Source organism: Astatotilapia calliptera, chromosome 16, assembly GCF_964374335.1.
Source record: "Astatotilapia calliptera chromosome 16, fAstCal68.1, whole genome shotgun sequence".
NCBI classification, from domain to species: domain Eukaryota; kingdom Metazoa; phylum Chordata; class Actinopteri; order Cichliformes; family Cichlidae; genus Astatotilapia; species Astatotilapia calliptera.
Window position 1 is genome coordinate 2,921,500 of NC_137437.1, and position 15,550 is coordinate 2,937,049.

Sequence of the window (15,550 nt, forward strand, 5' to 3'; positions counted from 1 at the left end):
ATCAGTGTTGGAAAGACTCTTTCTTGCACTGAGGTCTGCTTATTGTTAATATCTTGTACTTGTTTGAACACCTTTTAATGTCAAAGTTGGCCTCTGTGCTTATTCAGTGTTCGAAAGACTCTTTCTTGCACTGAGGTCTGCTTATTGTTAATATCTTGTACTTGTTTGAACACCTTTTAATGTCAAAGTTGGCCTCTGTGCTTATCAGTGTTGGAAAGACTCTTTCTTGCACTGAGGTCTGCTTATTGTAAATATCTTGTACTTGTTTTTACACCTTTTAATGTCAAAGTTGGCCTCTGTGCTTATCAGTGTTGGAAAGACTCTTTCTTGCACTGAGGTCTGCTTATTGTGAATATCTTGTACTTGTTTTTACACCTTTTCATGTCAAAGTTGGCCTCTTTCATTTTTCGGTGTTGGAAAGACTCTTTCTTGTACTGAGGTCTGCTTATTGTAAATATCTTGTACTTGTTTTTACACCTTTTAATGTCAAAGTTGGCCTCTTTCATTTTTCAGTGTTGGAAAGACTCTTTCTTGCACTGAGGTCTGCTTATTGTAAATATCTTGTACTTGTTTTTGCACCTTTTAATGTCAAAGTTCGCCTCTGTGCTTTTTCAGTGTTGGAAAGACTCTTTCTTGCACTGAGGTCTGCTTATTGTAAATATCTTGTACTTGTTTGAACACCTCTTAATGTCAAAGTTGGCCTCTGTGCTTATCAGTGTTGGAAAGACTCTTTTTCTTGCACTGAGGTCTGCTTATTATAAATATCTTGTACTTGTTTGAACACCTTTTCATGTCAAAGTTGGCCTCTGTGATTTTTCCTTGTTGGAAAGACTCTTTCTTGCACTGAGGTCTGCTTATTGTAAATATCTTGTACTTGTTTTTACACCTTTTAATGTCAAAGTTAGCCTCTGTGCTTATCAGTGTTGGAAAGACTCTTTCTTGCACTGAGGTCTGCTTATTGTAAATATCTTGTACTTGTTTTTACACCTTTTAATGTCAAAGTTGGCCTCTGTGCTTTTTCAGTGTTGGAAAGACTCTTTCTTGCACTGAGGTCTGCTTATTGTAAATATCTTGTACTTGTTTTTACACCTTTTCATGTCAAAGTTGGCCTCTGTGCTCATCAGTGTTGGAAAGACTCTTTCTTGCACTGAGGTCTGCTTATTGTAAATATCTTGTACTTGTTTTTACACCTTTTCATGTCAAAGTTGGCCTCTGTGCTTATCAGTGTTGGAAAGACTCTTTCTTGCACTGAGGTCTGCTTATTGTAAATATCTTGTACTTGTTTGAACACCTTTTCATGTCAAAGTTGGCCTCTGTGCTTATCAGTGTTGGAAAGACTCTTTCTTGCGCTGAGGTCTGCTTATTGTAAATATCTTGTACTTGTTTTTACACCTTTTCATGTCAAAGTTGGCCTCTTTCATTTTTCGGTGTTGGAAAGACTCTTTCTTGCACTGAGGTCTGCTTATTGTAAATATCTTGTACTTGTTTTTACACCTTTTCATGTCAAAGTTGGCCTCTGTGTTTATCAGTGTTGGAAAGACTCTTTCTTGCGCTGAGGTCTGCTTATTGTGAACATCTTGTACTTGTTTTTACACCTTTTCATGTCAAAGTTGGCCTCTTTCATTTTTCGGTGTTGGAAAGACTCTTTCTTGCACTGAGGTCTGCTTATTGTAAATATCTTGTACTTGTTTTTACACCTTTTCATGTCAAAGTTGGCCTCTTTCATTTTTCGGTGTTGGAAAGACTCTTTCTTGTACTGAGGTCTGCTTATTGTAAATATCTTGTACTTGTTTTTACACCTTTTCATGTCAAAGTTGGCCTCTTTCATTTTTCAGTGTTGGAAAGACTCTTTCTTGCACTGAGGTCTGCTTATTGTAAATATCTTGTACTTGTTTTTACACCTTTTCATGTCAAAGTTGGCCTCTGTGTTTATCAGTGTTGGAAAGACTCTTTCTTGCGCTGAGGTCTGCTTATTGTAAATATCTTGTACTTGTTTTTACACCTTTTCATGTCAAAGTTGGCCTCTGTCCTTATCAGTGTTGGAAAGACTCTTTCTTGCACTGAGGTCTGCTTATTGTAAATATCTTGTACTTGTTTTTACACCTTTTCATGTCAAAGTTGGCCTCTGTGTTTATCAGTGTTGGAAAGACTCTTTCTTGCACTGAGGTCTGCTTATTGTAAATATCTTGTACTTGTTTTTACACCTTTTCATGTCAAAGTTGGCCTCTTTCATTTTTCGGTGTTGGAAAGACTCTTTCTTGTACTGAGGTCTGCTTATTGTAAATATCTTGTACTTGTTTTTACACCTTTTAATGTCAAAGTTGGCCTCTGTGTTTATCAGTGTTGGAAAGACTCTTTCTTGCACTGAGGTCTGCTTATTGTAAATATCTTGTACTTGTTTTTACACCTTTTCATGTCAAAGTTGGCCTCTGTGTTTATCAGTGTTGGAAAGACTCTTTCTTGCACTGAGGTCTGCTTATTGTAAATATCTTGTACTTGTTTTTACACCTTTTCATGTCAAAGTTGGCCTCTTTCATTTTTCGGTGTTGGAAAGACTCTTTCTTGTACTGAGGTCTGCTTATTGTAAATATCTTGTACTTGTTTTTACACCTTTTAATGTCAAAGTTGGCCTCTGTGTTTATCAGTGTTGGAAAGACTCTTTCTTGTACTGAGGTCTGCTTATTGTAAATATCTTGTACTTAGAGCTGGGCGATATGAGATTTTTCCATATCACGATATGTTTTTTTCATTTCAGGCGATAACGATATATATCACGATATAAGCCAAATAACTAAATTTGTAAGATTTAAATGTGCCGTTGCTCACAAGTAAAATGTGAAATAATCAGCCGCTTGTTTTGATTTAAATATTTATTTACCATAATAAGTTAAACAGGGCAGATGTACTTAAGGAAAATGAGACTTCAGTTTCAAATAAATAAAGGCAAATATTGCAAACTAAACAAAAAGCAGCCGCTAAAGCGTTTAAGTTTGAAAATAGAACAAACAAAACAGACTACTAAATTGTCACTTCCACTTAGAAACAAAATATTAATTCTAAAAATAAATCTTAGGTTTTTTTTTTTACAGAAGAACAGACAAAATTGACTAACTTTTGTCAATGTCAATATCAAATGAACTGAGAACTAAAAGGAAATTCTCACTCTCCTTGTTGTATAGCTGAGCTTTTCCAACAGTTTTAAAATAAAGATGCTAACAGAACATTCTTTAAATCCTAGGTACACATCCAAGGTGCAACACACACACACACATATATATATATATATATATATATAAACTTTAGTCTGAAAAAAGCCTACAGGTTGTGGGACAGGAAGACAAGTCTATCCACTGCTTCAGGCTTTAAAGCGGCCCTGTGGCAAGTCACAATATTACCCCCTGTACTAAATACCCTCTCAGAGGGGCTGCTGGTTGCGGGGATGCACAGGTAGCGCTTTGCCAGGCAGCTAACTCTTGGGAAGCTTCTGTTGTTGATTTTCCACCACTCAAGTGGGTCCATTTCACTGTCTGCATCAGGTGCCAGCAAGTACTTTTCAAGCTCCTTTTCAACTGTCTCTTTCTCAGTGAGCCCTGTGCTGGTGGGGTGGGATTTCTTAAAGAAACTGCCCAGTGACTTTCTCTGTTTCTTCTGGGTTGGTAGTACTGCAGCAGCTCCACCATCTTCTGTTTCCTCCGTTCCAGCTGAAGTGGATGGGTGCTCAATTTGCCCCAACATCTCATACACTGCTCTCATTTTGATGGCATCAACGTGTTCTGCATTAATGTATTGTACTTTGAAGCGCGGATCTAGCAGGGTTGCAACATCAAGCAGTTCATTTGTAATCTGGTCATTGTACTTTTCATCAAGGTATGTCATGACTGTCATCTTAAGGTCTTTTGTAAGTTGTGTTTCAACCTCAGATGGTTTCAGAATCTGTGTTCTGAAAAGGTGAAGCATCGGCTTGAGGTAGGACACACTCACGTAACACTCTCCAGAAAGTGAATCTGTGAATTCCAGTAGTGGGTTCAGGGCCACATGCACAGACTCCAGAACATCTAGATCTTGCCAGGAGGGAACCAAGTGCCTGGTCTTCTTATCTGCACTGAGGACCTGAGAGATAGCTTTATGTTGCTCCAGAACCCTCCCAACCATTTTTTGGCGTGAGCCCCACCTGGTGGGCGACTCTGTCACTAACTTGTGCTGGGGTAGGTGAAGCTCCTCCTGAGCAGCAGCTAATTCCCTTTTCTTCTTCCAAGAGAAACTGAAGGTGGCCACCACTCTCTTACACACGGCCACAGCTCGCTCCATCCTCTTGTCTTTGCCGGCTTTTTCTGTGGATAAAAAGGTAAATAATAGCACATATTAACCTCAGAATTTAATTTAAGATTTTTGATTTTTTTTTCCAGTCACAAATAAATTTCACTGCCCTGAAAACACATTTACTTGCTATGATTGTACTTTTACTTTTTTAAATTTTGCTGACAGAATGACCAAATTTTTTTTTCTTATATTTAAAAAGGTGACAGAGGCTGGTGTTATCAACATCATTGTTTGACGTTTTCATCACTTGTTCTTAAAGAGCTGAGGTTCTGTATTAGCCAATTGGGATCCTGATAGAACCCCAAAATTCTAAATTTTATTTGGCACATTTTGTCAACTTGATTTACACTGAAGAGTGACTGAATATTTGCCTATTATGCATGCCAACAGCAACTATTACCTCAAATAAATAGGCTGACATGAAGAATATTCTTTCTGATGTTTATTTTTTAACAATAACCATTGAAGTGATTTAGATCTCTAGCTTTTAATATGTTTACATGGGCTCAAAAACACAATTAAAAGAGGCATTTTTAATTTTATTCTGCTTCCCAACTTACCGATAGCTGAGTGAAGTCGATGTCCGAAGCACTGCAGCCGGGTCCAGTTATTCAGGGATGTGGCCTTCACTATATTTGTCCCACTATCGGTTGTGATGCAGACTTGTTTGTCTTCACTCAGTCCCCAGGATGCAAGCGCTTCTGACAGTCCTAATGCAATTACTTCACCCGTGTGGTCGTCGGGAAGGTAGGCAGCTTGAAGACATTTGCTTTTCAGATTCCAGTCTTGGTCGATATAGTGGGCAGTAAGGCTAAGGTAAGGTTCTGACGTGCGACTTGACCACATGTCGGATGTAGTAGCGAAGAACGATACAGTTTGTAGCTCCTTCTCAACAGCCTCACGGCACTCTCTATATAGCATTGGAAGCGCTATCTGAGAGAAATGTTTACGTCCAGGGAGTTGGTAACGAGGATCCAGTACCTTAATTAGCTGCTTGAATCCTTCATTTTCGACCGTGTTTATTGGTAGCATGTCTTTAGCAAGACAGTAGGCTATGGCATTCGTTATGTCGCTATGTCTCTTAGCTTTTTTGTCATATGGTAAGACGCTGGAGAAAGCCGACTCAATTGACTGTTGCTGCTTCGCAGGGATTCCCCCGGTTGTTTTCGATGACAAATTAGCACTTTCAGTCAGAGATTGAGCGTGCTCTTGTGGGTGGCACTGCTTCAGGTGATGAAACAGGTTAGTTGTATTTCCAGTCTTGGTGGGAACATGCTGTCGGCACAACTTACAGTGCGTGCTACTCTGTTTTTTGTCGGACTTCAAATAGCCGAAATATCTCCACACTACGGAACTTTTCCGGCCCTTCCTTTCGACAATCTCTTCGGCATTCGAGCTGTCATCTGTGTTCTCTTCCGTTCTCTCGGTTGATTTTTCTCTACTTGGTGCACTCATTTTCTCCATCACCCAGTCGACACGGCGGTTAGCTGCTAGCTGCTTCACAAACAAATACGCACGTGCGCCTTGGCACTTGTGCTGTACGTAACAAGTCACGTGACGTGACGCTGCGGCTGTGATTGGTTCGGCTCTGCGCTACTTAATTTGGATTGGATGACTTTTTTTTTTCTTTTTTTTTTTTTTAAGAGGACAAGAGCGGCGAGGTCTATCGCGATAGTTTAATTTCTCTATCGAGTAAAAGTTATATCGCGATACATATCGTTATCGTTATATCGCCCAGCTCTACTTGTACTTGTTTGAACACCTTTTCATGTCAAAGTTGGCCTCTGTGATTTTTCCTTGTTGGAAAGACTCTTTCTTGCACTGAGGTCTGCTTATTGTAAATATCTTGTACTTGTTTGAACACCTCTTAATGTCAAAGTCTGCCTCTGTGCTCATCAGTGTTGGAAAGACTCTTTCTTGCACTGAGGTCTGCTTATTGTAAATATCTTGTACTTGTTTTTACACCTTTTCATGTCAAAGTTGGCCTCTGTGCTTATCAGTGTTGGAAAGACTCTTTCTTGCACTGAGGTCTGCTTATTGTAAATATCTTGTACTTGTTTGAACACCTTTTCATGTCAAAGTTGGCCTCTGTGCTTATCAGTGTTGGAAAGACTCTTTCTTGGGCTGAGGTCTGCTTATTGTAAATATCTTGTACTTGTTTTTACACCTTTTCATGTCAAAGTTGGCCTCTGTGTTTATCAGTGTTGGAAAGACTCTTTCTTGCGCTGAGGTCTGCTTATTGTAAATATCTTGTACTTGTTTTTGCACCTTTTCATGTCAAAGTTGGCCTCTGTGATTTTTCCGTGTTGGAAACTCTTTTTCTTGCACTGAGGTCTGCTTATTGTGAATATCTTGTACTTGTTTGAACACCTTTTCATGTCAAAGTTGGCCTCTGTGATTTTTCCGTGTTGGAAAGACTCTTTCTTGCACTGAGGTCTGCTTATTGTAAATATCTTGTACTTGTTTTTACACCTTTTAATGTCAAAGTTGGCCTCTGTGCTTATCAGTGTTGGAAAGACTCTTTCTTGCACTGAGGTTTGCTTATTGTAAATATCTTGTACTTGTTTGAACACCTTTTAATGTCAAAGTTGGCCTCTGTGCTTATTTAGTGGTGGAAAGCCTCTTTCTTGCACTGAGGCTTGCTTATTGTAAATATTTTGTACTTGTTTTTACACCTTTTCATGTCAAAGTTGGCCTCTGTGCTTATCAGTGTTGGAAAGACTCTTTCTTGCACTGAGGTCTGCTTATTGTAAATATTTTGTACTTGTTTTTACACCTTTTAATGTCAAAGTTGGCCTCTGTGCTTATCAGTGTTGGAAAGACTCTTTCTTGCACTGAGGTCTGCTTATTGTAAATATCTTGTACTTGTTTTTACACCTTTTAATGTCAAAGTTGGCCTCTGTGCTTTTTCAGTGTTGGAAAGACTCTTTCTTGCACTGAGGTCTGCTTATTGTTAATATCTTGTACTTGTTTGAACACCTTTTAATGTCAAAGTTGGCCTCTGTGCTTATCAGTGTTGGACAGACTCTTTCTTGCACTGAGGTCTGCTTATTGTAAATATCTTGTACTTGTTTGAAGACCTTTTAATGTCAAAGTTGGCCTCTGTGATTTTTCCGTGTTGGAAACTCTTTTTCTTGCACTGAGGCCTGCTTATTGTGAACATCTTGTACTTGTTTGAACACCTTTTCATGTCAAAGTTGGCCTCTGTGCTTTTTCAGTGTTGGAAAGACTCTTTCTTGCACTGAGGCCTGCTTATTGTAAATATCTTGTACTTGTTTTTACACCTTTTAATGTCAAAGTTGGCCTCTTTCATTTTTCAGTGTTGGAAAGACTCTTTCTTGCACTGAGGTCTGCTTATTGTGAATATCTTGTACTTGTTTGAACACCTTTTCATGTCAAAGTTCGCCTCTGTGCTTATCAGTGTTGGAAAGACTCTTTCTTGCACTGAGGTCTGCTTATTGTAAATATCTTGTACTTGTTTTTACACCTTTTAATGTCAAAGTTGGCCTCTGTGCTTATCAGTGTTGGAAAGACTCTTTCTTGCACTGAGGTCTGCTTATTGTAAATATCTTGTACTTGTTTTTACACCTTTTAATGTCAAAGTTGGCCTCTGTGCTTATCAGTGTTGGAAAGACTATTTCTTGCACTGAGGTCTGCTTATTGTAAATATCTTGTACTTGTTTTTACACCTTTTCATGTCAAAGTTGGCCTCTGTGCTTATCAGTGTTGGAAAGACTCTTTCTTGCACTGAGGTCTGCTTATTGTAAATATCTTGTACTTGTTTTTACACCTTTTAATGTCAAAGTTAGCCTCTGTCCTCATCAGTGTTGGAAAGACTCTTTCTTGCACTGAGGTCTGCTTATTGTTAATATCTTGTACTTGTTTGAACACCTTTTAATGTCAAAGTTGGCCTCTGTGCTTATCAGTGTTGGACAGACTCTTTCTTGCACTGAGGCCTGCTTATTGTTAATATCTTGTATTTGTTTGAACACCTTTTAATGTCAAAGTTGGCCTCTGTGCTTATCAGTGTTGGAAAGACTCTTTCTTGCACTGAGGTTTGCTTATTGTAAATATCTTGTACTTGTTTTTGCACCTTTTAATGTCAAAGTTGGCCTCTGTGCTTTTTCAGTGTTGGAAAGACTCTTTCTTGCACTGAGGTCTGCTTATTGTAAATATCTTGTACTTGTTTGAACACCTTTTCATGTCAAAGTTGGCCTCTGTGCTCATCAGTGTTGGAAAGACTCTTTCTTGCACTGAGGTCTGCTTATTGTAAATATCTTGTACTTGTTTTTACACCTTTTAATGTCAAAGTTGGCCTCTGTGCTTTTTTCAGTGTTGGAAAGACTCTTTCTTGCACTGAGGTCTGCTTATTGTAAATATCTTGTACTTGTTTTTACACCTTTTAATGTCAAAGTTGGCCTCTGTGTTTATCAGTGTTGGAAAGACTCTTTCTTGCACTGAGGTCTGCTTATTGTAAATATCTTGTACTTGTTTTTACACCTTTTCATGTCAAAGTTGGCCTCTTTCAATTTTCAGTGTTGGAAACTCTTTTTCTTGCACTGAGGCCTGCTTATTGTAAATATCTTGTACTTGTTTTTACACCTTTTAATGTCAAAGTTGGCCTCTGTGCTTATCAGTGTTGGAAAGACTCTTTCTTGCACTGAGGCTTGCTTATTGTAAATATCTTGTACTTGTTTGAACACCTTTTAATGTCAAAGTTGGCCTCTGTGCTTATCAGTGTTGGAAAGACTCTTTCTTGCACTGAGGTCTGCTTATTGTTAATATCTTGTACTTGTTTGAACACCTTTTAATGTCAAAGTTGGCCTCTGTGCTTATTCAGTGTTCGAAAGACTCTTTCTTGCACTGAGGTCTGCTTATTGTTAATATCTTGTACTTGTTTGAACACCTTTTAATGTCAAAGTTGGCCTCTGTGCTTATCAGTGTTGGAAAGACTCTTTCTTGCACTGAGGTCTGCTTATTGTAAATATCTTGTACTTGTTTTTACACCTTTTAATGTCAAAGTTGGCCTCTGTGCTTATCAGTGTTGGAAAGACTCTTTCTTGCACTGAGGTCTGCTTATTGTGAATATCTTGTACTTGTTTTTACACCTTTTCATGTCAAAGTTGGCCTCTTTCATTTTTCGGTGTTGGAAAGACTCTTTCTTGTACTGAGGTCTGCTTATTGTAAATATCTTGTACTTGTTTTTACACCTTTTAATGTCAAAGTTGGCCTCTTTCATTTTTCAGTGTTGGAAAGACTCTTTCTTGCACTGAGGTCTGCTTATTGTAAATATCTTGTACTTGTTTTTGCACCTTTTAATGTCAAAGTTCGCCTCTGTGCTTTTTCAGTGTTGGAAAGACTCTTTCTTGCACTGAGGTCTGCTTATTGTAAATATCTTGTACTTGTTTGAACACCTCTTAATGTCAAAGTTGGCCTCTGTGCTTATCAGTGTTGGAAAGACTCTTTTTCTTGCACTGAGGTCTGCTTATTATAAATATCTTGTACTTGTTTGAACACCTTTTCATGTCAAAGTTGGCCTCTGTGCTTTTTCACTGTTGGAAAGACTCTTTCTTGCACTGAGGTCTGCTTATTGTAAATTTCTTGTACTTGTCTTGTTTTTACACCTTTTAATGTCAAAGTTGGCCTCTTTCAATTTTCAGTGTTGGAAAGACTCTTTTTCTTGCACTGAGGCCTGCTTATTGTAAATATCTTGTACTTGTTTTTGCACCTTTTAATGTCAAAGTTGGCCTCTGTGCTTTTTCAGTGTTGGAAAGACTCTTTCTTGCACTGAGGTCTGCTTATTGTTAATATCTTGTATTTGTTTGAAAACCTTTTAATGTCAAAGTTGGCCTCTGTGCTTAGCAGTGTTGGAAAGACTCTTTCTTGCACTGAGGTCTGCTTATTGTAAATATCTTGTACTTGTTTGAACACCTTTTAATGTCAAAGTTGGCCTTTGTGCTTATCAGTGTTGGAAAGACTCTTTCTTGCACTGAGGTCTGCTTATTGTTAATATCTTGTATTTGTTTGAAAACCTTTTAATGTCAAAGTTGGCCTCTTTCAATTTTCAGTGTTGGAAAGACTCTTTCTTGCACTGAGGTCTGCTTATTGTTAATATCTTGTATTTGTTTGAAAACCTTTTAATGTCAAAGTTGGCCTCTGTGCTTAGCAGTGTTGGAAAGACTCTTTCTTGCACTGAGGTCTGCTTATTGTTAATATCTTGTATTTGTTTGAACACCTTTTAATGTCAAAGTTGGCCTTTGTGCTTATCAGTGTTGGAAAGACTCTTTCTTGCACTGAGGTTTGCTTATTGTAAATATCTTGTACTTGTTTTTGCACCTTTTAATGTCAAAGTTGGCCTCTGTGCTTTTTCAGTGTTGGAAAGACTCTTTCTTGCACTGAGGTCTGCTTATTGTAAATATCTTGTACTTGTTTTTACACCTTTTAATGTCAAAGTTGGCCTCTGTGCTTATCAGTGTTGGAAAGACTCTTTCTTGCACTGAGGTCTGCTTATTGTAAATATCTTGTACTTGTTTGAACACCTTTTCATGTCAAAGTTGGCCTCTGTGCTCATCAGTGTTGGAAAGACTCTTTCTTGCACTGAGGTCTGCTTATTGTAAATATCTTGTACTTGTTTTTACACCTTTTAATGTCAAAGTTGGCCTCTGTGCTTTTTTCAGTGTTGGAAAGACTCTTTCTTGCACTGAGGTCTGCTTATTGTAAATATCTTGTACTTGTTTTTACACCTTTTAATGTCAAAGTTGGCCTCTGTGCTTAGCAGTGTTGGTAAGACTCTTTCTTGCACTGAGGTCTGCTTATTGTAAATATCTTGTACTTGTTTTTACACCTTTTCATGTCAAAGTTGGCCTCTGTGATTTTTCCGTGTTGGAAAGATTCTTTCTTGCACTGAGGTCTGCTTATTGTAAATATCTTGTACTTGTTTGAACACCTTTTCATGTCAAAGTTGGCCTCTGTGATTTTTCCGTGTTGGAAAGATTCTTTCTTGCACTGAGGTCTGCTTATTGTGAATATCTTGTACTTGTTTGAATACCTTTTCATGTCAAAGTTGGCCTTTGTGCTTATCAGTGTTGGAAAGACTCTTTCTTGCACTGAGGTCTGCTTATTGTTAATATCTTGTATTTGTTTGAACACCTTTTAATGTCAAAGTTGGCCTCTGTGCTTATCAGTGTTGGAAAGACTCTTTCTTGCACTGAGGTCTGCTTATTGTAAATATCTTGTACTTGTTTGAACACCTTTTCATGTCAAAGTTGGCCTCTGTGATTTTTCCGTGTTGGAAACTCTTTTTCTTGCACTGAGGCCTGCTTATTGTGAACATCTTGTACTTGTTTGAACACCTTTTCATGTCAAAGTTGGCCTCTGTGATTTTTCCGTGTTGGAAACTCTTTTTCTTGCACTGAGGCCTGCTTATTGTGAACATCTTGTACTTGTTTGAACACCTTTTCATGTCAAAGTTGGCCTCTGTGCTTATCAGTGTTGGAAAGACTCTTTCTTGCACTGAGGTCTGCTTATTGTAAATATCTTGTACTTGTTTTTACACCTTTTCATGTCAAAGTTGGCCTCTTTCAATTTTCAGTGTTGGAAAGACTCTTTCTTGCACTGAGGTCTGCTTATTGTAAATATCTTGTACTTGTTTTTACACCTTTTAATGTCAAAGTTGGCCTCTGTGCTTATCAGTGTTGGAAAGACTCTTTCTTGCACTGAGGTCTGCTTATTGTGAACATCTTGTACTTGTTTGAACACCTTTTAATGTCAAAGTTAGCCTCTGTGCTTATCAGTGTTGGAAAGACTCTTTCTTGCACTGAGGTCTGCTTATTGTTAATATCTTGTACTTGTTTTTACAACTTTTAATGTCAAAGCTGGCCTCTTTCAATTTTCAGTGTTGGAAAGACTCTTTCTTGCACTGAGGTCTGCTTATTGTGAATATCTTGTACTTGTTTGAACACCTTTTCATGTCAAAGTTGGCCTCTGTGTTTATCAGTGTTGGAAAGACTCTTTCTTGCACTGAGGTCTGCTTATTGTAAATATCTTGTACTTGTTTTTACAACTTTTAATGTCAAAGTTGGCCTCTTTCAATTTTCAGTGTTGGAAAGACTCTTTCTTGAACTGAGGTCTGCTTATTGTAAATATCTTGTACTTGTTCTAATACCTTTTCATGTCAAAGTTGGCCTCTGTGCTTATCAGTGTTGGAAAGAATCTTTCTTGCACTGAGGTCTGCTTATTGTGAATATCTTGTACTTGTTTGAACACCTTTTCATGTCAAAGTTGGCCTCTGTGATTTTTCCGTGTTGGAAAGACTCTTTCTTGCACTGAGGTCTGCTTATTGTAAATATCTTGTACTTGTTTGAACACCTTTTCATGTCAAAGTTGGCCTCTGTGCTTATCAGTGTTGGAAAGACTCTTTCTTGCACTGAGGTCTGCTTATTGTTAATATCTTGTACTTGTTTTTACAACTTTTAATGTCAAAGTTGGCCTCTTTCAATTTTCAGTGTTGGAAAGACTCTTTCTTGCACTGAGGTCTGCTTATTGTAAATATCTTGTACTTGTTTGAACACCTTTTCATGTCAAAGTTGGCCTCTGTGTTTATCAGTGTTGGAAAGACTCTTTCTTGCACTGAGGTCTGCTTATTGTTAATATCTTGTACTTGTTTTTACAACTTTTAATGTCAAAGTTGGCCTCTTTCAATTTTCAGTGTTGGAAAGACTCTTTCTTGCACTGAGGTCTGCTTATTGTAAATATCGTGTACTTGTTTGAACACCTTTTCATGTCAAAGTTGGCCTCTGTGCTTATCAGTGTTGGAAAGACTCTTTCTTGCACTGAGGTCTGCTTATTGTAAATATCTTGTACTTGTTTGAACACCTTTTCATGTCAAAGTTGGCCTCTGTGCTTATCAGTGTTGGAAAGACTCTTTCTTGCACTGAGGTCTGCTTATTGTAAATATCTTGTACTTGTTTTTACACCTTTTAATGTCAAAGTTGGCCTCTTTCAATTTTCAGTGTTGGAAAGACTCTTTCTTGCACTGAGGTCTGCTTATTGTGAATATCTTGTACTTGTTTGAACACCTTTTCATGTCAAAGTTGGCCTTTGTGCTTATCAGTGTTGGAAAGACTCTTTCTTGCACTGAGGTCTGCTTATTGTAAATATCTTGTATTTGTTTTTACACCTTTTAATGTCAAAGTTGGCCTCTGTGCTTATCAGTGTTGGAAAGACTCTTTCTTGCACTGAGGTCTGCTTATTGTAAATATCTTGTACTTGTTTTTACACCTTTTAATGTCAAAGTTGGCCTCTGTGCTTTTTCAGTGTTGGAAAGACTCTTTCTTGCACTGAGGTCTGCTTATTGTTAATATCTTGTACTTGTTTTTACACCTTTTAATGTCAAAGTTGGCCTCTGTGCTTTTTCAGTGTTGGAAAGACTCTTTCTTGCACTGAGGTCTGCTTATTGTAAATATCTTGTACTTGTTTGAACACCTTTTCATGTCAAAGTTGGCCTCTGTGATTTTTCAGTGTTGGAAAGCCTCTTTCTTGCACTGAGGTCTGCTTATTATAAATATCTTGTACTTGTTTGAACACCTTTTCATGTCAAAGTTGGCCTCTGTGCTTATCAGTGTTGGAAAGACTCTTTCTTGCACTGAGGTCTGCTTATTGTAAATATCTTGTACTTGTTTGAACACCTTTTCATGTCAAAGTTGGCCTCTGTGCTTATCAGTGTTGGAAAGACTCTTTCTTGCACTGAGGTCTGCTTATTGTAAATATCTTGTACTTGTTTGAACACCTTTTCATGTCAAAGTTGGCCTCTGTGATTTTTCTGTGTTGGAAAGATTCTTTCTTGCACTGAGGTCTGCTTATTGTAAATATCTTGTACTTGTTTTTACACCTTTTAATGTCAAAGTTGGCCTCTGTGATTTTTCCGTGTTGGAAAGATTCTTTCTTGCACTGAGGTCTGCTTATTGTAAATATCTTGTACTTGTTTGAACACCTTTTAATGTCAAAGTTGGCCTCTGTGCTTATCAGTGTTGGAAAGACTCTTTCTTGCACTGAGGTCTGCTTATTGTAAATATCTTGTACTTGTTTGAACACCTTTTCATGTCAAAGTTGGCCTCTGTGATTTTTCAGTGTTGGAAACTCTTTTTCTTGCACTGAGGCCTGCTTATTGTAAATATCTTGTACTTGTTTGAACACCTTTTCATGTCAAAGTTGGCCTCTGTGCTTATCAGTGTTGGAAAGACTCTTTCTTGCGCTGAGGTCTGCTTATTGTAAATATCTTGTACTTGTTTGAACACCTTTTAATGTCAAAGTTGGCCTCTGTGCTTGTCAGTGTTGGAAAGACTCTTTCTTGCACTGAGGTCTGCTTATTGTAAATATCTTGTACTTGTTTGAACACCTTTTAATGTCAAAGTTGGCCTCTGTGCTTGTCAGTGTTGGAAAGACTCTTTCTTGCACTGAGGTCTGCTTATTGTAAATATCTTGTACTTGTTTGAACACCTTTTCATGTCAAAGTTGGCCTCTGTGATTTTTCCGTGTTGGAAAGACTCTTTCTTGCACTGAGGTCTGCTTATTGTAAATATCTTGTACTTGTTTGAACACCTTTTCATGTCAAAGTTGGCCTCTGTGCTTAGCAGTGTTGGACAGACTCTTTCTTGCACTGAGGTCTGCTTATTGTTAATATCTTGTACTTGTTTGAACACCTTTTCATGTCAAAGTTGGCCTTTGTGCTTATCAGTGTTGGAAAGACTCTTTCTTGCACTGAGGTCTGCTTATTGTTAATATCTTGTACTTGTTTGAACACCTTTTAATGTCAAAGTTGGCCTCTGTGCTTTTTCAGTGTTGGAAAGACTCTTTCTTGCACTGAGGTCTGCTTATTGTTAATATCTTGTATTTGTTTGAACACCCTTTAATGTCAAAGTTGGCCTCTGTGCTTATCAGTGTTGGAAAGACTCTTTCTTGCACTGAGGTCTGCTTATTGTAAATATCTTGTACTCGTTTTTACACCTTTTAATGTTAAAGTTGGTCTCTGTGCTTATCAGTGTTGGAAAGACTCTTTCTTGCACTGAGGTCTGCTTATTGTAAATATCTTGTACTTGTTTGAACACCTTTTAATGTCAAAGTTGGCCTTTGTGCTTATCAGTGTTGGAAAGACTCTTTCTTGCACTGAGGTCTGCTTATTGTTAATATCTTGTATTTGTTTGAACACCTTTTAATGTCAAAGTTGGCCTCT

The 15,550-nt window shown here is 37.9% G+C and overlaps 1 protein-coding gene across 1 annotated transcript; it reads right to left on the reverse strand.

The window, feature by feature from the left end:
* Positions 1-3,315: 3,315 nt before the first annotated feature.
* LOC145421169 (E3 SUMO-protein ligase ZBED1-like) lies at positions 3,316-5,775 on the reverse strand. Its single transcript, XM_080291024.1, has 2 exons — positions 4,881-5,775; positions 3,316-4,331 (listed from the first exon to the last, which is right to left on the reverse strand). The coding sequence occupies exons 1-2, from the start codon at positions 5,773-5,775 to the stop codon at positions 3,316-3,318; spliced, it is 1,911 nt and encodes a 636-aa protein (XP_080147150.1).
* Positions 5,776-15,550: the final 9,775 nt, after the last annotated feature.

Coding starts and splice junctions, on each gene's coding strand:
- LOC145421169 (XM_080291024.1), bottom strand. CDS start 5,775: ATGAGTGCACCAAGTAGAGAAAAATCAACCGAGAGAACGGAAGAGAAC. Junction 4,332..4,880: donor TCGACTTCACTCAGCTATCG/GTAAGTTGGGAA, acceptor TTTTATCCACAG/AAAAAGCCGGCAAAGACAAG.